The following is a 20,569-nucleotide window of genomic DNA, read 5'->3' as shown; positions in this document are numbered from 1 at the left end:
ACAGCCACTACCGTGAATAGAAAACCTGCAACTGCTCAATGTAGTATAACGTAGCAACCAAAGTGGTCACACTCGCCCTCATAGGTTACAAAGGGAAGTGATTTGGCCACCAGGATAGACACCCCACGGGAGTAGTTGGCATAAGAGGCGTGATATCCGCGCACTATCCACGCCTTTTTAAGTACTAAAACCTTCTGCCCAGTGAGGTGTGTCTCCTGCAGGTAAATCAGATTAGGACTATTTTTTTTTAACAAAGTCCATAACGAATGCCCTCTTAAATTTAGAGTTAAGGTCCCAGACATTCCAGGCCAGTACCTTGATATTCGCCATGGTTATACTAGGAGACATGAGGCCACTGCAGAGGACAGCCCCCTAAGAGACCTAGACCGGGGAGGAGAGGCAGGAGACAGCAGACCAGACACACACACCATTCATTCAAACACTACCACATAGACCTGTAGAGAAGCAAGAAAGAAACAACAAATGTTATCAAAATACATATGCATAAAAGCCCTAAAGGCAAAAAACATGTTAACCCAGGAGATTCCTGGAACCCTGTTTAACACCAACCCCAACTTGTGCCTCCCTATACCAAACTAAGCTTAATAGGAGGTAGCTAACTGACTCAACTAGAGAACTCTAACACTAACTAATCTATCAGCTCCTGCTAAACCTGACAAAGAGGTAGGCCTGTCCCCAGGAGACAGCAACAGTATAAGGAACACCATGTGCGACAGCTTGAGTTCACTAGGCTAGTGGACGAGGACTTCTAGCCGCGACACTTCTGGCATTTCTTGCCAAAGCTAGAGCTACATCCAGGGTATTGAAGAAGCGAGTGGTGAGACCATCAACCACCTGCAGTCTGGCAGGAAAGATCCTGGCGCAGGAGAACCCTTTTGCGGACTTCAGTGTAGTTGGCCCTTTGTTTTTGTACAGCCACAGAAAAATGAGGATAAAAGGAGACCTTCGTGTTGTTATACAAGATCTCCCCCTTCAGCCTGACCGCACAGAGAGTAGAGTCTCTGTCCTGGAAGTGCAACAATTTAGCCAACAGTGGTCTCGTGGGGGTTCCTGGAGGGCCCGGTCTTGAGGGGACCCTATGGGCCCATTCAATGGTGAAGAATTGGGTGAATGTGGAGGGTTCAAGTATGTCCTTCAGCCATCTCTTCAGTAAGGCATCTGCATCTGTCACCTCCGTATGCTCAGGAAGACAGACCAGACGTATATGGTTTCTTCTTAGTCTGTTTTTCAGCTCATCAGATCTTTCCACTTCAGACGTGCGGTCTCGTAGCTTTTGCCGGTCATGTTTGATAATAGTGAAGTCCTGTTTCAGCTCATCCACTTTAGATGTCAAAGTAGTTTGGCACACATTAATGGCCATCAGGATTTCTGCAAACTTTTGATCTATTTGTGTAGCCTCAAGTGGAGAATCAGCAGGTGACAAAGGCTGTATGGGGCTCGGAGAACCTTCGAACAGAGAGAGTGGTGAGGATGGTGGACGTTCAGGGGAATGTGGTCTAGAGAATTGACCCAACCGCAGTGCCGCTCTAGCTCTGAGTTGTGTCAGGGATTCTGCAGATCAGGCAGGAGTCTCTGGGACCTTAAAAGTGTTTGGCATTGCATCGGCCTGTGAGGCGGACATATTTTCTTTCCTTGGACTGTCCACAGTCTGCGCGGTCTTACGTCTGCTTCCTCGCATCGGTGAGGTGACTACTGCACCACTCGTCTGTCACTGTCTTAGTGTGGGAGCAGTCACTGTCCAGCGGCAGCACCACGACTCACCCCCCAGGCAGCTGGCGCAGTAGGTCCCTTCACGTGGTCCAGCAAAATGGCGACCGCCCTCTGGCTGAGGAAGAGACAGGGGCCTGGGAGCTGGCATCCAGAGACCTGGAACCAGGTTCCCCTGAGACCAGGTAAAGAGCGGAGCAGGAACGGCAGCCCTTACTGTAGTCAGCACTCAGAGCAGGTGTGGCAGAGCGCCAAGATGGCGGGCGGGGGGGGGGGGGGGGGTGTAAAAGAGGAAAAGGAGGGCTTTGGCAGCCGGGCGGCTTCTTCCAGTCCAGGAGGGAGGTGTAGAGGGTCTGTGCCGGTGTCCGCTTGTGTCCCGTAGCGGCTGTGCTCCTGGACCGGTATGAAGGAGTATAGGAGGAGCGGGTCCAGAGAACCATGCAGGCAAGATGGTGCCCGGGAATCCCAGAGAGACTGGCCCGAGCCTCTGTAAACATGCTGTGACTGCACCTAGGTGAGCCTGAGGGCATTTCTGCACGTCCCAAATAGTCAGGTGGCAGCAGATTAGCAGTGGCAACAGGGGGTTGGCCAAAAAAAATGGATGGCAAGCAGGATATTTGGTCAGGTCTGCAGGAGCTCACTAAAACAAGGCTGCTCAGTCAGCCATACAAGCAACACCCCCCTATACTCTTCACCTTTACAGCTCCTATCTGTCTTCCAGCCACTGTCCTAGAAAATATTCAATAAGAAATGAGACCCAATGTAACCCAAAACTACTATTATAGTCTAGTATCATCCATATTACACAGATACAGATACTACAGGAGAGCACGGTCTATAAGGGCCAGCTGACACAGAGTAAAACTAGCTTGAGTGCCTCCGCTACTAGAATGGACATGGAATGGAGTCTATTCTCCGATGTTAGCCATAATACAGAGGTAGAGACTTTATAAGGCAAGAAAATACAGTATATTATTCTCTGGAGTCAGCTGTACCACACATTACACAGGACGAGGCCAAGTAATACAGGAGAGCACAGTCTATTATTCTCTGGGACACACAGTCTATTGTTCTCTGATGTCAGCCGTATTATTGCACAGGTAGATAATTCTGTGAAAGCTGTGTCAGCTGTATTGCTCCAGTAGAAATTTTATTATTTATCAGTCATGTTACATAAAGAATATGTGGACCAGGAGAGTACAGTCTGTTGTTCTCTGGAGATCTTCTATATCACAGATTACATAGGAGGAGGCCATACAGTATAAGAGAGATACAGACAGGTTTAACAGGCCTGGCCAACTCCACTAGAATGCTTTAAAGTATAGCTTATTTATTTATTTTTAAAAACAACTTTTTTTAAAAAAAAACATGAATTAAAACACTAAAACAAGTATACAGCACAATGCATTTACAAATTACAATACATAGAACAATATATACAACAATATAAAACTCCACAAAAAGAAAAGGACCATTATTTAATACTGTTAATGGTTTCATTAAGCCCATTGGGAACCAGGGTATCTAACTGAAATATCCAATAGGTTTGACAGTTAAAGGGAACCTGTCACCCCCCGTGCCGGGGTGACAGGCTCCCGTCCCCCCGTTAGAGCCCCCTATACTCACCTAATCCCGCCGGGTCCCGCTTCTGGATCTGGTCAGGTGATGAAGATCTCAGCCGCTGCAGCCTGGCGCGCGCGCTGAGAGATGAGTCCAACGCTCATAGAGAATGACAGGAGAGTCCAGCGCTCCGTCATTCTCTATGAGCGTTGGACTCATCTCTCAGCTCGCGCTCCGGGCTGCAGCGGCTGAGATCTTCATCACCCGACCAGATCCAGAAGCGGGACCCTGGCGGGATTAGGTGAGTATAGGGGGCTCTAACGGGGGGTCGGGAGCCTGTCACCCCGGCACGGGGGGTGACAGGTTCCCTTTAATCAAAAGCCTATCTCTATTTGATACATTTAGTGGGATTTGTTCAAGAACTGTAAGTTTAAGACTACTAAGGTCACTGCCATGTTTAACGATATGTCTTTTTTTAATTAGATCATTTATATTAACTTTTTTTTTTGTTTACAGCAAAAACACAGAAATAAAAACACAGGCTCCTAGACCACATAGTCAAGAACCGCAAAACAGTAGAAAATTTGCGCACATGAGACAGCATTCGAGGAGAACAGAAGGAATCATATACACAATTTGTAGTATCAAGATTTGAACAAATTAGAAAATAAAGTATTCTTTTTCTAAACCTAACAAAACCTTGGTGTAAGTACTTAAATTATAAAAGAAGCCTATGGCATCCTAACCCATTCCAGCATACAGATCTACGCTCCAGTGTAGTCATTGCACAACGTTTGGTTACCTGTCTAACCCTTCAACATCAAGAGTAGAAGGCAGTTCAATACAAACCGCCCACCAACAGTTACATCATGTTATTCAAAAACATTTGCATAGGGTTCCTACAAATTTGGAGTACAATAGCAGTCGGCAGTCCAGACGTCAAGCCACCGCCCCCAAACTTTTTCCAACTTTTTTGGGCATCGCCTATTATAGTACACACCCCTCTCCAACCTGATAATGCTAATCATCTCAGAGTAGGTGGGGAGTGGTGTGTCCAGTGGTAGGCAATAGTCTTACGAGCCTGATCTAAGATACGTTGGATACAGAGTTCAGTATAGTCGTCTAAGTTAAGGTCCCCGATCATGCAAAGTAAATAATGTGTAGGAGTCAGGGCTATATCTGCACCAAATATTCGGTTGAGCAAATCCTTTATCTCCCTCCAATAGGTATCCAGGGCTCCACAAGCCCAGAACATATGGAGGATGTGGGCATCAGGTATATCACAACGTGGATACTGCATGTCTGGACGAAGACCTATTTTATGCTAAAAGACAGGGGTCCTGAATTAAGTAAATCTGTGACAATCTCTGTGATTCACTCATGGACATTAAGGGAATATTAGAAAGAGCAGTTTCTCATTGGGAGTTGTCTAGGGGCCCAACATCAGTTTCCCACTTCTCCCTAATCACCAGTGTGTGTTGTTCTATATGCATATCCAATAGTTGTGTATAGGCATAGGAGATGGCACCTTTCGAGAGACCTTTACTCCCAACTTCCAGTAGCAATGGATGAGCATGTATGTCCAAAGACGTTTTGGTAGCTTGCGCTTGTAAAGCATGCCTAAATTGTAAATATTGATAGAATCTAGTGTTAGGGACATCATAAGTTTCTCGAAACTGCTCAAATGGTACTATTGCCCCATCCTTCCATACCTGATAACCATATAATGTCTAGATAGACTATGTTTGACGTAAGAAGAACAATCACAGATCTCTCTAGTTCTGAATGATTCTTTAGTAGTGAAGGAGTTAAAGCTCACAGTAGTTTCTGTGGAATCCACATACAGCACAGACACCATGTGAGCCTGCACCGTGATGTATAACTGCACATGGCAGCACTACCAGTAGTAGTTTCTTTTTCTCAACGTAGACAGCTAGGAGACAAAGAAATATGCAGGCTTTTTGTCTTCCGATAAGTGATATTTGGATTATTAGGTACAATGGTTTTTAACCCCTTAAGGACCCATGATGTACCTGGCAAGTCATGAGTCCGCTCGTGTGGTTCGGGGTGGGGGTCGGCCACGACTCTGCCCTGAATCCCGCTGCTCCGGGCTGCTATCAGCCCTGGGGCTATCAGTCAGTGCAGGGTGATCGCCATGTCGGCTAATAACATTTAAATAAATATCGCTGTCAAAAGTGACAGTGGCACTTAAATGACCCTCAAAAAGCATAATTTGTGGTTTAGTGGGTGGATCTCCCCCCCCCCCCCCCACCCCCCAGCAATGCAAGGGGGAAATCCATGCTACTTGCCAGCCTGGGAGTCAGCACCACAATGAGGCTGATCGCGGCTAGGCATTCCTTTACAATGGACTCCAGCAGTCGTTTGTAATCGATCACATAGAGTAATGCATTATATAGACGAAAATCAGTTTATTGTAAAATGTCGCCTAATGGGTCTAAATGTTAATGTAATGCAAAAAAATTTTATTAAAAAAACAAAAAACTCTTCCTATAGTAAAAGTTTATATCAACCACCTTTTCTTATTTTATAAATAAAAATAAACATATTTGGTATCGCCGAGTGCATAATACGCTGAACTATAAAATGATCACATTCCTGATTACGCATGGTAGACTGCATAAGTGCAAAAAAATTCCAAAGTGCAAAATTTTGGGTTGCATCAAATCCAGAAATATTGTAATAAAAAGTGATCAAAAAGTCACATATGCGCAAGCAAGGTACAGACAGAAAGTACAGATCATGGTGCAAAAAAATTACACCTCACACAGCCCCATAGACCGAAAAACAAAAGCGTTATAGGGATCAGAAAAGAGCAATTTTAAGAACATTTAGATTTTTTTAAAATGGTTTTCATTGTTTTTAAAAGCCATCAAATAAAATAAAAAGTTATACAAGTTACATATCATATGTTATCCATGTTCCTCAAGTCAGTAGGATTACAGTCAGTTTCACCATAGGGCAACTGCGTACATGCGAAACTCTCCAAAATGGAGAAAAAATTTCACAGCACAAATCTTTTCTCTGGTTTTGCAGCATATTTTATGGAAAAATAAGTGTTATTGCAAAGTACAATTGCTGCAAAAAAAGGGATCATGTGGGTCTGTAGGTGAAAAAATGCAAGCGCATAGGCCTTTTAAAACACGAGGAAGAAAAAGCAAAAGGGTTTAAAAAAAGAGGATCACTTTTTATTCAGTAGTCTTTATTTCTTTTGTACCACTATTAAATTCAGTAATAAAGTTTTGCCCATATCTACATGTTCCTTTAACCCCTTAAGGTCAAAGCCAATTTTCGTTTTTGCGCTTTTGCTTTTTCCATTTTATGTTTAAAAGTCCATAGCACTTGCATTTTTTCACCTAGAGACTTATATGAGCGCTTATTTTTTGCGAAACCAATTGTACTTTGCAATAACAGGCATAATTTTTCCATAAAATATGTTGTGAAACCGGAAAAAAATCATTTGCGCTGTCAAATTGAAAAAAAAACAAATTTGTTTTGATTTCGGGGAGTTTTGCATTTACGCCGTTCGCCCTATGGTAAAACTGACTTGTTATGCATGTTCCTCAAGTCGTTACGATTACAACGATATATAACATGTATAACTTATATTGTATCTGATGGCCTGTAAAAAATTCAAACCATTGTTTACAAATATATGTCACTTAAAATCGCTCCATTCCCAGGCTTATAGCGCTTTTATCCTTTGGTCTATGGGGCTGTGTGAGGTGTCAGTTTTTGCGCCATGATGCGTTCTTTCTACCGGTACCTTGATTGCGCATATACGACTTTTTGATCGCTTTTTATTACATTTTTTCTGGATTTGATGCGACCAAAAATGCGCAATTTTGCACTTTGGGATTTTTTTTTGCGCTTACGCCGTTTACCGTGCGAGATCAGGAATGTGATTAATTAATAGTTCGGGCGATTACGTGTGCGGTGATACTAAATATGTTTATTAATTTATTTATTTATTAATTTATACTTATAAAATGGGAAAAGGGGGGTGATTTGGACTTTTATTAGGGGAGGGGATTTTTTATTAATAAAAACACTTTTTTACTTTTTTTTTTACATACACTAGAAGCCCCCCTGGGGGGCTTGTATATACATAGCACTGATCTCTCATAGAGCAAAGATCTATTAGATCGGTCATAGATTGCTATGGCCTGCTGCAGGCCACAGCAATCTATTGCCGAGCCGGGATCAGCGTCATTCCGACGCTGAGGCCCGGCACGGGCAGAAGAACGGATCTCCCCCCTGCGATCCGTGCCACTAGACACCAGGAAGGCATGGAGGAAAGCACTTCAATGCAGCTGTCAGGTTTGACAGCTGCATTGATGGGCTTAATTAGCCGGCGCGGCAACGGGACCCGCGCCGGCTAATAGAGGCACTGCGGGACCCCGCTCTGAACACCCCCTGCGGCACCATGACGTATCAGATACGTCATGGGTCGCTAAGGGGTTAATTGTGATGTTCTTTTTTATTATTAAGTTTACATATATTTTTTGGATACCCTCTGAAAAAGTTTGTGAAGAACTTCGGCTTGTGCAATAAAATCAGCATCAGAGGTACAATATTGCATATTTGCCGATACTGCCCATAGGTGCTGTTCTTTAGCCCCTTGGGGTAATGGCAACGGTCATACCCCAAGTAACTATTGACACCCACCTTTACAAAAAAAAAAATTTACGTGTATGAATATCATTAGTGGACATCAATTCAATTAGTGGATAAATTCAAGATCTACAGTGGCGATGCGATTGAAATAGTTTCCCTGCTGCCGTGATGATATCAATACATCATGCCAGTCAGGGAAACAATCCATTGCACGCATTCACCGTCTGTAGGTCCACAAAATCTACGTGTGAATGCAGCCTTAGAACCATAACTATAAAATGATTGCACTATTTAGAGGAGCACTCCGGCGCGCCCCCCCCCCCCAAATGGAAAAAAGAAATAAAAACAGACACAGGAAATATACTTACCATCCCTCCGGTGCCGATCGCCGCTCGAATTTCCTGCGGACGGGTCCCCGCAATCTTTGCCCGCCGGCCTCACTTCCGGGTCCGGGTGCAGTGAATGGAAGAGAAAAGTCTGCTGTTGTGCATGACATGGCTTCCAGTAAGCTCAGCCAATAAGGGCTGAGCAAGCTGGAAGCCATGTGACGCGCACCAGTCAATGAAAAGGCTGCTGGTGCGCATGAGCACCAGAAGCCTTTTCCTTTCCCATTCACTGCTGTGAAAAACAGCGAAGAGGAAGGAGACCAGGCCTGCCCCCTGCTGACAATGACCCATAATGTAGCCCGGGAGAAGAGGACAGAGTAGACAGTTATTTGGTATATATATTCTATTAAAAGCGACTCTGTACCCACAATCTGACCCCCCAAACCGCTTGTACCTTAAGATAGCTGCTTTTAATCCAAGATCTGTCTTGGGGTCCGTTTGGCAGGTGATGCAGTTATTGTCTTAAAAAATAACTTTTAAACTGGCAGCTCTGTGCCCTACGGGAGTGGCCTAGATTGTGTATGCATTAGGCTGGCACAACCTCTCTGTCCCTGCGCCCCGCCCTCCTCATCATTAGGAATGCTCCAGGCAGATTGCCTACTATTCGTCAGCTGTGTCAGCCTGGCACATGGGCTGGATCATTAAGACACCTGTGCAAATGTTCAGCATGGAGAAAATGTTTCAGTGGCATTCCTAATGATGAAGAGGGTGGGACGGAGGGGTGGTGCAATTAGGACACAGATATTCTAAGCCACGTCCGTTTAAAAGTTGTATTTAGGACAATAACTGCATCACCTGCCAAATGGACAGCAGGACAGATCTTGGATTAAAAGCAGCTATCCAGAGCCAGAGCGCTTATTAACGCACATTACAAAGTTATATAACTTTGTAATGTGTGTTAATAAAGCAGAAAAAGAAAAAATTGCTGCATTACCCCTTTAAAGACTCACAAACAAAAAAAAAAAAAAAAACTCCATTGACCATGTTTAATTTTTTATTTTTTTTTATAAAACTTGATATCACCTCAATAAATACAATAACTGCACAGTGAATGCAATAACATCCCCTTCCCCAAAGAAAGGTATTAATATAAAGTGCCACTGTTAGAACTTTCAAAATCTAAAACAGTAGATGTGAAATAAAGCAAGTTTGCAATATACATTCATTATTTTTTGTTGTTATGCTGTAAAACAAAGCTGTACTTACCAGAAATACATGTCCAGTCTCCTGAGGGAGATTTTCTGACTTGTGCTGGTTGAAGAAAAACAGACTTAGGGTGCCTTCACACACACTGCATCTGCAGCAGATTTGATGCTGCATTCAGTTATTTAGATCAAATCAGCTGCGTATCTGCAGCAGAAAATCCACTGCGATACGGTGTGTGTGAAGCTACCCTAAGGGTACAAACCCACTTGCCGGATCCGCAGAGAGTTTCTCACTTCAAAAACGCAGCAAGACTCGCTGCGGATCCCGGCCCTGTTCACTCAATGGCAGAAACTCGCAGCAGACATGTACATCCCTGTTACGAGTTTGTCCACAGCCCGCCCCGTTAACCCCCCCCCGACTGTTGGAGACTATACATCACCGGGTCCCCGCTCCTGCTTGCTTCGGCAGTTCCCGGCACGTCCCACTCGGCCAATCAGTGCGCTGCCCAGTCGCAGCGCACTAATTGGCTGAACAGAACTTGAAGACACAAGAAGCCCTGAAAGCAAGCAGGAGCAGGGACCCGGTGATGTTTAGTCTCCAGCGGCCGGGGGGTTAACAGGGCGGGCTGCGGACAAACTTTTCTCTGCCATTGAGTAAACAGGTAATCAGCGAGTCTCTCTGCGTATTCAAAGTGAGAAACTCGCTGCAGATCCGGCAAGTGGGTTTGTTCCCCAAGGGTATCTTCACACACACCGTACCGCAGTGGATTTTTTGCTGCGGATCTGCAGCAGATTCGCAGCAGATCCTCAGCTGATTTGATCTAAATAACTGAACACAGCATCAAATCTGCACCATCAAATCTGCTGCAGAACTGCTGCAGTACAGAGGGTCCAGTACCGGCCAGTACAGAGGGTCACGGCTCAATATGTCTGTCAATCACATGACTGCCTTCTCCATGTGAGTGCTCAGATGGCCTGGGAAACACAGGACTTTTTTTTTTTTTTTTGGTGAAAAAAACAGGAAAGTCAGAACACAGGTTTTGTGTTTTTCACAACCAAGAAAAAAAATAATGAATGTAAATAACAAACTTGCTTTATAATCACATCTACTGTTGATTTATATTTTGAAAGTTATATCGACAGTGACACTATAAAGTTGTTGTATATGTACCAAAGATGCCATTAAATAATACACAAGCTTTGCTACACAGAGTCTACCTGAACCAAGAGTCAGGGGTGTTCCTCAGTGGCTTGCCTGTCCCACCAGCCTTGATTGATAAATTCCTCCCTGGACGGTGAGGCAGGGAGAAATAGCTGGGGACAACACTCACTGATGGTTCACAGCATCAAAGTGGTGACAGGTTCCATTTAAAAATGCAATACACATTATATGCAAACAATAAACTAAAACACAGATAAACCATAAAATACCTGGCAGCTGAAGCAAGTATTTGTAAGGCTCCAGTAAGATTCTCTCCGACGAGCTGGTCATCTTGTCTTGAGAAGTGTTTGAAGCCAACTGAAAAACCACAGCATAGAAAACAAAGCAGTTCTGTTAAAACCCATCCTGAATGGATTAATTACTACCACATCATCATTTTTTTTTAGTACCCATGTATTTTTGGGCAAATAACCCAGGAATTTATCATTTTCACATGCTTAGTAGTTATTATGCTGCCTATACCAGTTTTTAAAGGGAACCAATCACCTGAAAAATCGATATGAGGCCAATAATATGTGTTAGTACACCCTCCAACACAGTTTCCATACATGTATTTATAGCATCTGCCCCTGCCCCACACACTCCAAAAGCATACTTCGATCTTGTCCCTGCCATATGTAAATTCCAGTAAGGTAGTCATGTGGGCGTTTCATCATTCCAAGTACTATAGTCACATTCAGGCAAAGTAGTCAAGGCCTCGGGGGGTGGGGTTTGGCTGTAATCATGCCTCTATGGGCGTCATACACAGCCCCCTGACACTGCATCATCCACCAGGGGCGGGCCTGGGACTGTGTAACTGAGATCCAAAGCACAAAGGCTCCATATCCCCCCTGCACTGTATATGTGTAAACTGTCCTCACACACAGGCAGCTGCTGCCTGACACAGCCTCCCTGAATGTATGATTCTACACCAGCAGCTGGCTGCAGAATCATTCCGGGACGCTCTCATCCCCCCTTCCCTTTAGCAGTTACTGTGTGTGGCCCCCTCCTCTCTCTCCTGTGTGCTTCTGGTGCCGCTCACTCTGTCAGGAGAGGGAGATGGGTGATAAGGAGTGCGGCACCAAGGGCAGGAGGAGGAAAGGAGAGGGGAGAGGAGGGAGGGGGGCCGCTGCTGTCACAGGGCGATGGAGTCACATGGAGAACATGAGGAGAGAGAGGAGGGAATAAGAGTGTCCCTGAATAATTTTAACCCTTCTGGCTGCTGCTGGTGTAAAATCATCCAATCCGGGAGGCTGTGTAAGGCAGCAGCTGCTTGTGTGTGAGGACAGTTTACACATATACAGTGCAGGGGGGATATGGAGCCGCTGTGCTTTGAATCTCAGTTACACCCCCTGGCCCGCCCCCAGATGATGACGCAGTGACAGGGGGCTGTGTATGACGCCCATAGAGGCATGATTACAGCGATACCCCGCCCCCCAAGGCCGTGACTACTCAGCCTGTACAAACGCCCACATAACTACCTTACTGGAATTTGCATACAGCGGGGACAAGATCAAAGTATGATTTTGGGGTGTATGGGGCAGAGGCAGATGCTATAGATTCTTGTATAGAAAGTGTGTTAGAGGGTGTATTAACACATATTATTGCCTTCATATCAATTTTTTTGGTGATTGGTTCCCTTTAAAGTGAGCAGGCTTCGTGAAAGGAGGCGGAAGTTCCGTAATTGCCGTGGGTTTTTAAGGCTGCCGTGCAGATACCTACGGGAAATTTGTTAGGCTATCGTTTAAGCCTATCTCACACATAGGTGAAATCGTTGAAAGCCTGTTTACACTGAACGATCTGCAAATTTTTTGCGAACGACCAACGACAATTTGAGAACATGTTGAAAGATCAAAAGTCGTTTGACCATTCGCTGCGTTTACGAGATTGACATCATCCATCCGGCTCTCTTCAGGGCAGACATTGCGCTCATAGTTAAATGCAGTGCACAAATTGGCCCCCAGACACATCAGACTAGACTGGTACTCTAGGTCAGCGCTGTCCATAAAAAAGTAGTCTATGACTACATCTATATTAAAAGAATTCATTAGAATAAATATCAGCACAAATATGACGCGTTTCAAAGACATGCGACCTTTTCATCAGATATATAGATGTGCAGAGAGGGACAAGTACTGGGGTGTGTTTTCTTTTTTAATTGGAAAAGGAAAGCGAAAGGGAACATATGGTTGTTGTGAGCTGGAGATTAAACGAGGACTTCTGATAAAAATTAGATCTATAATATTTCTATTTATTTTTTTTTTGGGGGGGGGATTTAACGCGGAGCAGGGACTGTCTTCATGGGTGCTTCTACAATATGGCAGTGCTCCAGATGAGTAGTCTCGCTCCATAATGGGTTTGCTAACTCATTGTTATGGGAAATAATTTAGGCTATTCACGACAGTTCAATGTGGTGCTTTGGCTGTGCCTTCCTGCCCCTCAGGGCCCGTGTGCCCCCACCCCCTTCTAAAGCCTAAGTCAATAGGGGATAAGTATAATTTACATAAGAGAGGTTACTGCCAAAATCCAGGCGGGCTGGCAGGGGGTGGTGGGATCATAATAAAGAAGCCCCAATTTCCCATCCCCGTGAACCCCCATCCCCATGCAGCATCATGGCTCATGGCCACCCCCACCAGGCTCCCAATCCTGCAGTAACTGACTGGCTGAGCGGGTGATTCGTTTGGGGCTGCAATGATTCAAAAGCGCAGATGCTGACACGAGTTGATAAATCTAGCCTTTGTTTGACCTCTATATCACAGGGATCTGCCATTTTTAGCAGTTTCTTTGTGTAAGGTGAATAATTATTTAGAAATAGAATCTGTTAAAGGCATTCCACATCCGTGTGGAACACGGAATGTGTGAATGCAGCCAAAGCTGCCGTTTACCGACTCCAAAGCCCTGATTTTTAGGTTTCTGAATACTACACCATTCCAGACTGCCATTCCCACTGACAAACGGCATTCTGCAGACTGGACCTGGGAGCTCCCAGTATCATGATTAATTATGAGGTCAGGAGGTTCTAAACAGTTTAAAAGTTTGCGCTAGTAAACTGACACAGCCGTGAGTCTGTGTTAGTATGTTAGTGCTTAGGGGCTCCCAACATCATAATTAATTATATGGACGCGTGAATGACCCCTTAGTCTTTCCATTATGAACTGTTCTCTATGTATAGTCTGTTCCTGACTTTGGCTTTAAAAATTGCAGTGGAAAATCTGTCTGTGTAAATATACCCTAAGAGGTACCTGGTCAGAAAAAGAAAAGTCCCTTCACATAAATACTTTAAAGATTCGGGCAGCAAGGGTAGCTTGTCAAAAGTTGGTGAAGAAAGTTCCCCAACAACAGTCCGTTCTGGTTAACATTGACAGCAAAATGGCGATTGCCTATGGGAACAAAACAGGAGGCACAAAGTCAAGGAAGTTATTCCTGAAAGCGCTCTGGGCCAGGGCACTGGACAACAGTATGTCCCGGGTCACACAAATGAAATAGCAGATGTCCTATCCAGGCAGAAAGTTATCCCAAGTTAACAGCGGTAGTGCTCTCAAGAGACTACTCGCTAACGTTTCCCTATATTTCAGGATTTACCAGGGACCAGAAGGAGACCGAGACATTGTGGGGAAGGGATGGAGAGATTCCAGGAAGTGGCAAAGGGGTTAGGTGGTGGCCAAATGATGATGTCACGATGGGGTGCTTCAAAGACTACAGGAAGATGTAGTGTTCTTGTGGAAAGTAGCCACAGGGGCAAGACGGTGAATAGATAATGGACAGAAAAAGGTTTCTGAGGAGTGGAAGGATGCCAAAACAAGATACACAGTGTCAGCAGGAAACATACTGTAGGTAAGAACCTGGGGGTTTTGTAAACTCAAAGGTCTCTTAATACAATAAGCACACCTATGGCTTCCTGTGTGCCTTAGCATGCAATATACACCATTATATCTGGCAATTGTGGGTGTGGTGGAGGATCCATTTCCCCTTTCCACTAAGCCCTTTCCATTGGGCTTTGACAAAAACTAGTGACTTTTCTATGTTGATTGGGCCTGTGATTTGTACTAAAACCCAGGCCCAGATTTATCAATTATGTAAAACCAAAATAATCACAGGTTAACTTAAAGTCCGGGGAAAATTTTTAGTATTTAAGTATTGTATTTCCCCCCAAAAGTTATACAAATCACCAATATACACATTACGGGAAATGCTTATAAAGTGCTCTTTTCCCTGCACTTACTACTGCATCAAGGCTTCACTTCCTGGATAATACGGTGATGTCACGATCAGACTCCCAGAGCTGTGCAGGCTGTGGCTGCTGGAGAGGATGATGGCAGGGGGATGCTCATTGTCCCTCCAGTGCCCTGTGTCCCTCAGTGTCCCCCTGCCATCAACCTCTCCAGCAGCCACAGCCTGCACAGCTCTGGGAGTCGGGTCGTGACATAACCATGTTATCCAGGAAGTGAAGCCTTGATGCAGCAGTAATTGCAGGGGAAAAAAGCCCTTTATGTGCATTTCCCTTAATAAGTGTATATTGGGGATTTGTATAACTTTTTGGGGGCAACACAATACTTTAATAAAAATTTTCACTGGACTTCTCCTTTAATTTGCTCTGGTAAAATGAAAGCTGAGCTGCGATCGGTTACTGTGGGCTAATCACAGTTTTTCCTTTTACACAGATTAATGCATCTTTTTGGTTAAGAAAAGGAGTACTCAAAAACCTGAATTTGGCTTTGGCTCTATTAGCTGGACTCCAGATAACGTATGGTATCCTGGGTCCTCTAAACACACCATTTCTTTTAATAGGTATCATACACAGCTTAGTTTCCTGTGGTTTTTCTAATCACCTTGGTTACCACTTTTTGTCAAAATCTGAAATGGGCACACTACAATCAGCAGGCTCCTTATTATCTTGGCTCCGTCTTCTGCATTGTCACTTGTTTCCAGGCACATATCGTGTTGTAGGCTATTTGTACCAGTAGTTTGGCATATATCCAGCTTTTCTCAGTAGTTAGACAGGCACTGCTTTTAGTGAGATAGCATCACTTAAACAGCATCACTTAAACAGTATAAAGAGTAACAGGAGTACTAGGGGTAGGTTCCTGTGCTGGGTCGCCTACAATAGGGTCGGTTAGTAAGGGCCCTATTCCACGGGACGATAATCTGAACGATAATCGTTAAGTGATTAGAATCTAAATGATAATCGTTGATCGTTTCATAAGACCTGGACCTATTTTTAACATTGCCCGTTCGCAAATCGTTGGCATTGAATAAGACGTTGTTCACAGTAGTGATGAACGCAATAGCGACAACAAGACGACCGCAAGAACGATCATAAGTAATGATTATCGTTCCATGTAAATGGGTCAACGATTTCATATCTTTCGCAATAGCAGTTGTTTGGATCGTTTATCGTTAACGATTATGCGAACGATAATCGTCCCATGGAATAGGGCCCTAAAGTGACTGCATATCCATAAGATCGCCCGCCAATAACTCCACCCGCCAAATACGTATTACACCTACTAATCTGGGATACCAAGAAGTTCTGCTTGTACCTTTTCAGCATCTCTTCTCGTTGACTATATTAGGTTGTACACACACACACACACACACACACACTACTTTTGCATATCTTGTATGTAATCCACGATCGGGCGGCCGGGGGGTTAACGGGGCGGGCTGGGGAGAAACTCACAGCAGGGATGTACATCCCTGCTGCGATTTTGTTTGCCATTGAAAGAATAGGGCCGGGATCCGCAGCGAGTCTCGCTGCAAATACGCAGCAAGAGGACTCGCTGCAGATCCAGCAAGTGGGTTTGTACCCTTAGGAGTATCACAATAAAAGTAAGGTTTCCAGCACAAACTATTGAGGTTCTAGACTATGAAATATTTGGTTACAGGAATGTTACTATACCTGTCAAGCTGAGGTACTTTGTAAGGGTGCGTTCATACATTCTGTGACTACAGTCCACGCATGGAAGATGTGCTTCAGAGCCAAATCACAGAAGTGCTGACATAATGATTCATTATGATGCTGGGAGCTCCAAAATGGTTTGAATGTTCACATTACTGTGCTGACACAGCCGCACAGTTTTATCAGTACAGTACCGCAAACATTTGAGCAGTTTCTGAGCTCCCCTCAGGATACCGGGTACATACACTGATGCACTTAATACGATCACCGAGTCACCATTTTTACTTTTACAGCATTGCGGGCAAATTCCGGGCCTGGTTAACCTAGAATTGCATGGCGATTGGTGGTGCATTAGAGGGAGGTGGTTGTCGTGTCATCCGCCAGGTGACCACTGACCAGCCAAGCAAAACGAGTAATATAAAATATTGATCCCCACCTTGTCGGGCTGGTTTTGTTAACATCCTTCAGTATTGTTAGTGGCATAGTATTTCTTGTCTTCTGCAGCAGCTGCTTCTGTAATGCTGCTACTCCTAATGCCGCCACTGTCAGTTGCTGCCGCCCCCCCATGCCATTGTGTTGTGTGCCACCAGGCAGTTGGCGGCATAGGGATTGTTGGTGGCATAGCGTTTTTTTGATGCCTGGCTGATCCCCTGCGTGGCCTCAGGTTATTTTTGCAGCTGCTGACGGGTCTCCTTCTGCCTCCTGTTCAGTGATTACTGACTGATCAGCAAATAACGAGTGAAGGAGTAGTTTAGAGTTCTGAGAGGCGGGAAAGTTAGTTTTTTTTTTTACAGAACGTATACGACCGACAGCTTTTTGCCATCTGGATGATACGCTGTCTACTAACGTACATTGCTGGTAGACAGCTGGATCAGGGTTACCGACTGTATGTGGATAACTTCTACATCAGCATCCCCCTCCTTCGAGTCCCTCGCTGCCCAAGCTACTGCAGCATGTGGTACTGTAGGGAAAAACCAAACAGGCCTCCCATAACAGTCCCATGGGAGCCTTACTTATGAAAATTTGTTGTTGGTCAAGTATAAGGACAAACATGATGTCTTTATTTTGATGACAAATCATGGTAATGGCACCAACCATTACCAGTAACACACGCCACAGCAGAGAGACAGGAGATTAGGGAGGTCAATAAGTGGCTCAAGAGCTGGTGTAGGGTAGAGGGGTTTGGGCTCATGGTGAACTGGAATGACTTCATATAGTAGGTTAACGGCTCTACCATAGGGACGGGCTTCATTTGAATAGGATGGATGGAAGTGGTGTGCTTGGGGAGAAAATGGCTAAGACATTGGAGTAGTGTTTAAAGCTGCTCTGTACTCACAATCTAACCTCCCAAACCACTTGTACCGTCAGATAGCTGTCCTGGAAGGCGGGCCTCAGCATCGCACTGACACTCACCCCGGCTCAGCAATACATTGTTTTGGACTGAAGCGTCATTGACCTCTATGAAAGATCAATGCTGTGTATATAGAAGTTCCCCAGGATAGTAAGGCCAAATGACCCCCCTCTTCACATTTTATAAATAAAAATAAATAAGTAAACATATTTGGTAACAACGTGTTTGTAATCGCCTGAACTTTATAATTATCACATTTTTGATTGCTCATGGTAAACTGCGTAAGTGCAAAACTGCGCATTTTTGGTTGCATCAAATCCAGAAAAATTGTAATAAAAAGTGACCAAAAAGGTGCATTTATGCAAGCATGGTACCAACACAGTAAACGCAAAAACACTCCAAAATTACAGATTTCAAATGATTTTTTAATAAAAAGTAATCAAAAAGTTTTGTGCGCAAGTGAAGTACTGATTGAAAGTACAGTTCATGATGCAAAAAAATTACACCACACATAGCCGCAAAGACCAAAAAGTCTGTGCCTTAATGCAAACGGACGTACATTTATGCCCACGGTTTACCTGATCGCTGTGTGTAAACACACGGCGATCGGGTAACGATGGCTGCTGTAACTTACAGCACGCCACCTTAGCCCCCCGGTGTCGAAAATCACTGTAATTGGCTGGTTTATTCAAATCAGCCAACTACAGTGATTTTCCGGTTCCCGGGTCATCGGTGACCCGGGGCCCCCGGAAATAAATGGTGATTGGTGCTGTCCGAGACAGCACCAATCACCATTATTGTGTATACTGAAGAGGGCCAGGGTGCCAGCCTCCCGATCGCCGCTATTGGCCGTCCAATAGCAGCGATCTAAGTGAAAATAAATATTATTACTTTTCTCTGCACCCCTCTGTCAGTAAGCTGAGAGGTGCAGAGAAGGTGTGTGTGGTGTGCGAGCAGCATACTCGCTGGATCCAGTTGTCGGTGAGAAGATCTGCGGTCCCCGGCGTCCTCTTCTATCTTCATGTGTTCAGCTCTCGTTTCTTCTTCGGCAATATTCGTCCAGGTACCTTGTACTGCCCCCTAGCGGCTGATTAGTGTATATAATACACTAATCACTGGCTTTGGGGTGAAGAGGTAGTTGTTTTTTTTTGCACCCTTCCGCTGCTGAGTGCTGATCAGCATTGCGCGTAAGTGTGCCGCTGATCAGCAAGTCCTCTTTTTTGGCATAGGTTTTTTTTTTTTTTTTTTTCCCCTTTCCCCCTCCCTTTTTTTTTCTATATCCTACAGTCACTGTCTGCTGCTAAGTATCGTACATAAGTGCGGCATTTATCAGCAACTCTTTTTTGGCATATGCTTTTAACAGTAAGGGGGGGGGGAAACCTGTATAAAACACTACATTACACTACACTAGCCCACATTACATGAAATAAAGTTTTACACTACACCACATCACATTTACTTACCTCCCATATACCAATCCCCATATAAAAATGTCCCAGAGAGTGTTTCTGGTGGAGGAGGCATGCGCGCTTATTGCCTCAGACCCCGAAACAGCCAGTGAGGATGAATTGGGGGGGGGGGGGGGATCATTCTTTCCTCCATTCATCTTCATTATCATCATCATCCAGTGATGATAACTATTCACCTAGGTGTCCAAGGAAGACGCCTAGGACTGCCCCCCAGACACATCATCCAATCCTGCACCCTGCTCCCCAGACACATCATCCCATCCCACCCCCTACCCCCCCAGACACATCATTCCATCCTGCCCCTCCAGACAGGTGACCCCATCCCGCCCCCCACCAGACAGGCAACCCCATCTGGACCCCAGACCGCCAAAATTATGAGCCCCAGATTCCTGGCTTTGTGGCAACGGCGGGAATCCAAATTAACCCCACAGGTCTCAGAGAAAGACTTTTTCAAGCTCTTTCTCTGGTGACCTTGTAAATCTGATGGTGGTGCAAACAAACCTGTACGCGCACCAATTTCTAGCCCAGAACCCCTCCTATTCTTTTGCTAGGCCCATCGCGTGGATCCCTGTTGATGCAGCCTAAATGACCTGCTGCACATGGGCCCAGTAAAAAAAAAAAAAAAAACAAACAAAAAAAAAAACACAATTCGGCATTACTAGAGTATGGACATGGCACGGTTTCGATTCTAAGCCCTCCTAAACTTCTTGCATTATAACGACAATGCAAGTTGCCCCCCACAAGATGATCCCTCAATGACTGAATGTACAAAGTACGGCCGCTCAGAGCATTTCTCAGCCAAATTTACTGAGATGTATATCCCAGAGAAATACATCATAGTAGATGAGTCCCTCCTGAGCTTCAAAGGAAGACTCCATTTCCGCCAGTACCTTCCCAATAAAAGATCGCGGTATGGCGTGAAATTAACTCTGTGAGAGTACCTCAGGGTACACTTACAGATTTAAGAGTATATGAGGGTAGGGACACCCAACTCCAACCCCCAGAATACCCCCCATCCTCAAAGTTAGTGGTAAGATCGTTTGGGAACTGATCTTCTCACTGCTGGATAAAAGTTATCACCTGTACATTAATAACTTTTATACCAGCATCCCCCTGTTTCGGTCCCTCGCTGCCCAAGAAACTGTAGCTTGCGGTTCGATCTGAAAAAATTTAAGAGGCCTCCCAAGTCATCCAG

At 44.8% G+C, this 20,569-nt stretch overlaps 1 protein-coding gene across 6 annotated transcripts in view; it reads right to left on the bottom strand.

The window, feature by feature from the left end:
• The window catches only part of GGPS1 (geranylgeranyl diphosphate synthase 1), a 100,512-nt gene that overhangs the window by 36,863 nt on the left and 43,080 nt on the right, over positions 1 to 20,569 (bottom strand). For 2 of the 6 annotated variants that reach the window (XM_069954437.1, XM_069954438.1), the window contains one exon: positions 10,886 to 10,973. The exons of 2 other annotated variants lie outside the window; for them this stretch is intronic. In XM_069954437.1, coding sequence (XP_069810538.1) covers positions 10,886 to 10,946 — 61 coding nt within the window. In that variant the 5' untranslated portion in view covers positions 10,947 to 10,973. Of the gene's footprint in view, positions 1 to 10,885; positions 10,975 to 20,569 lie in introns of those variants that run through there. 2 more of the 6 variants (XM_069954440.1, XM_069954441.1) reach the window with 2 other exon arrangements.

Source organism: Dendropsophus ebraccatus, chromosome 15 (genome assembly GCF_027789765.1).
Source record: "Dendropsophus ebraccatus isolate aDenEbr1 chromosome 15, aDenEbr1.pat, whole genome shotgun sequence".
NCBI classification, from domain to species: Eukaryota; Metazoa; Chordata; class Amphibia; order Anura; family Hylidae; genus Dendropsophus; species Dendropsophus ebraccatus.
The sequence above is the reverse complement of the archived record's forward strand: the minus strand, read 5'-3'. Positions and strand labels throughout refer to the sequence as shown.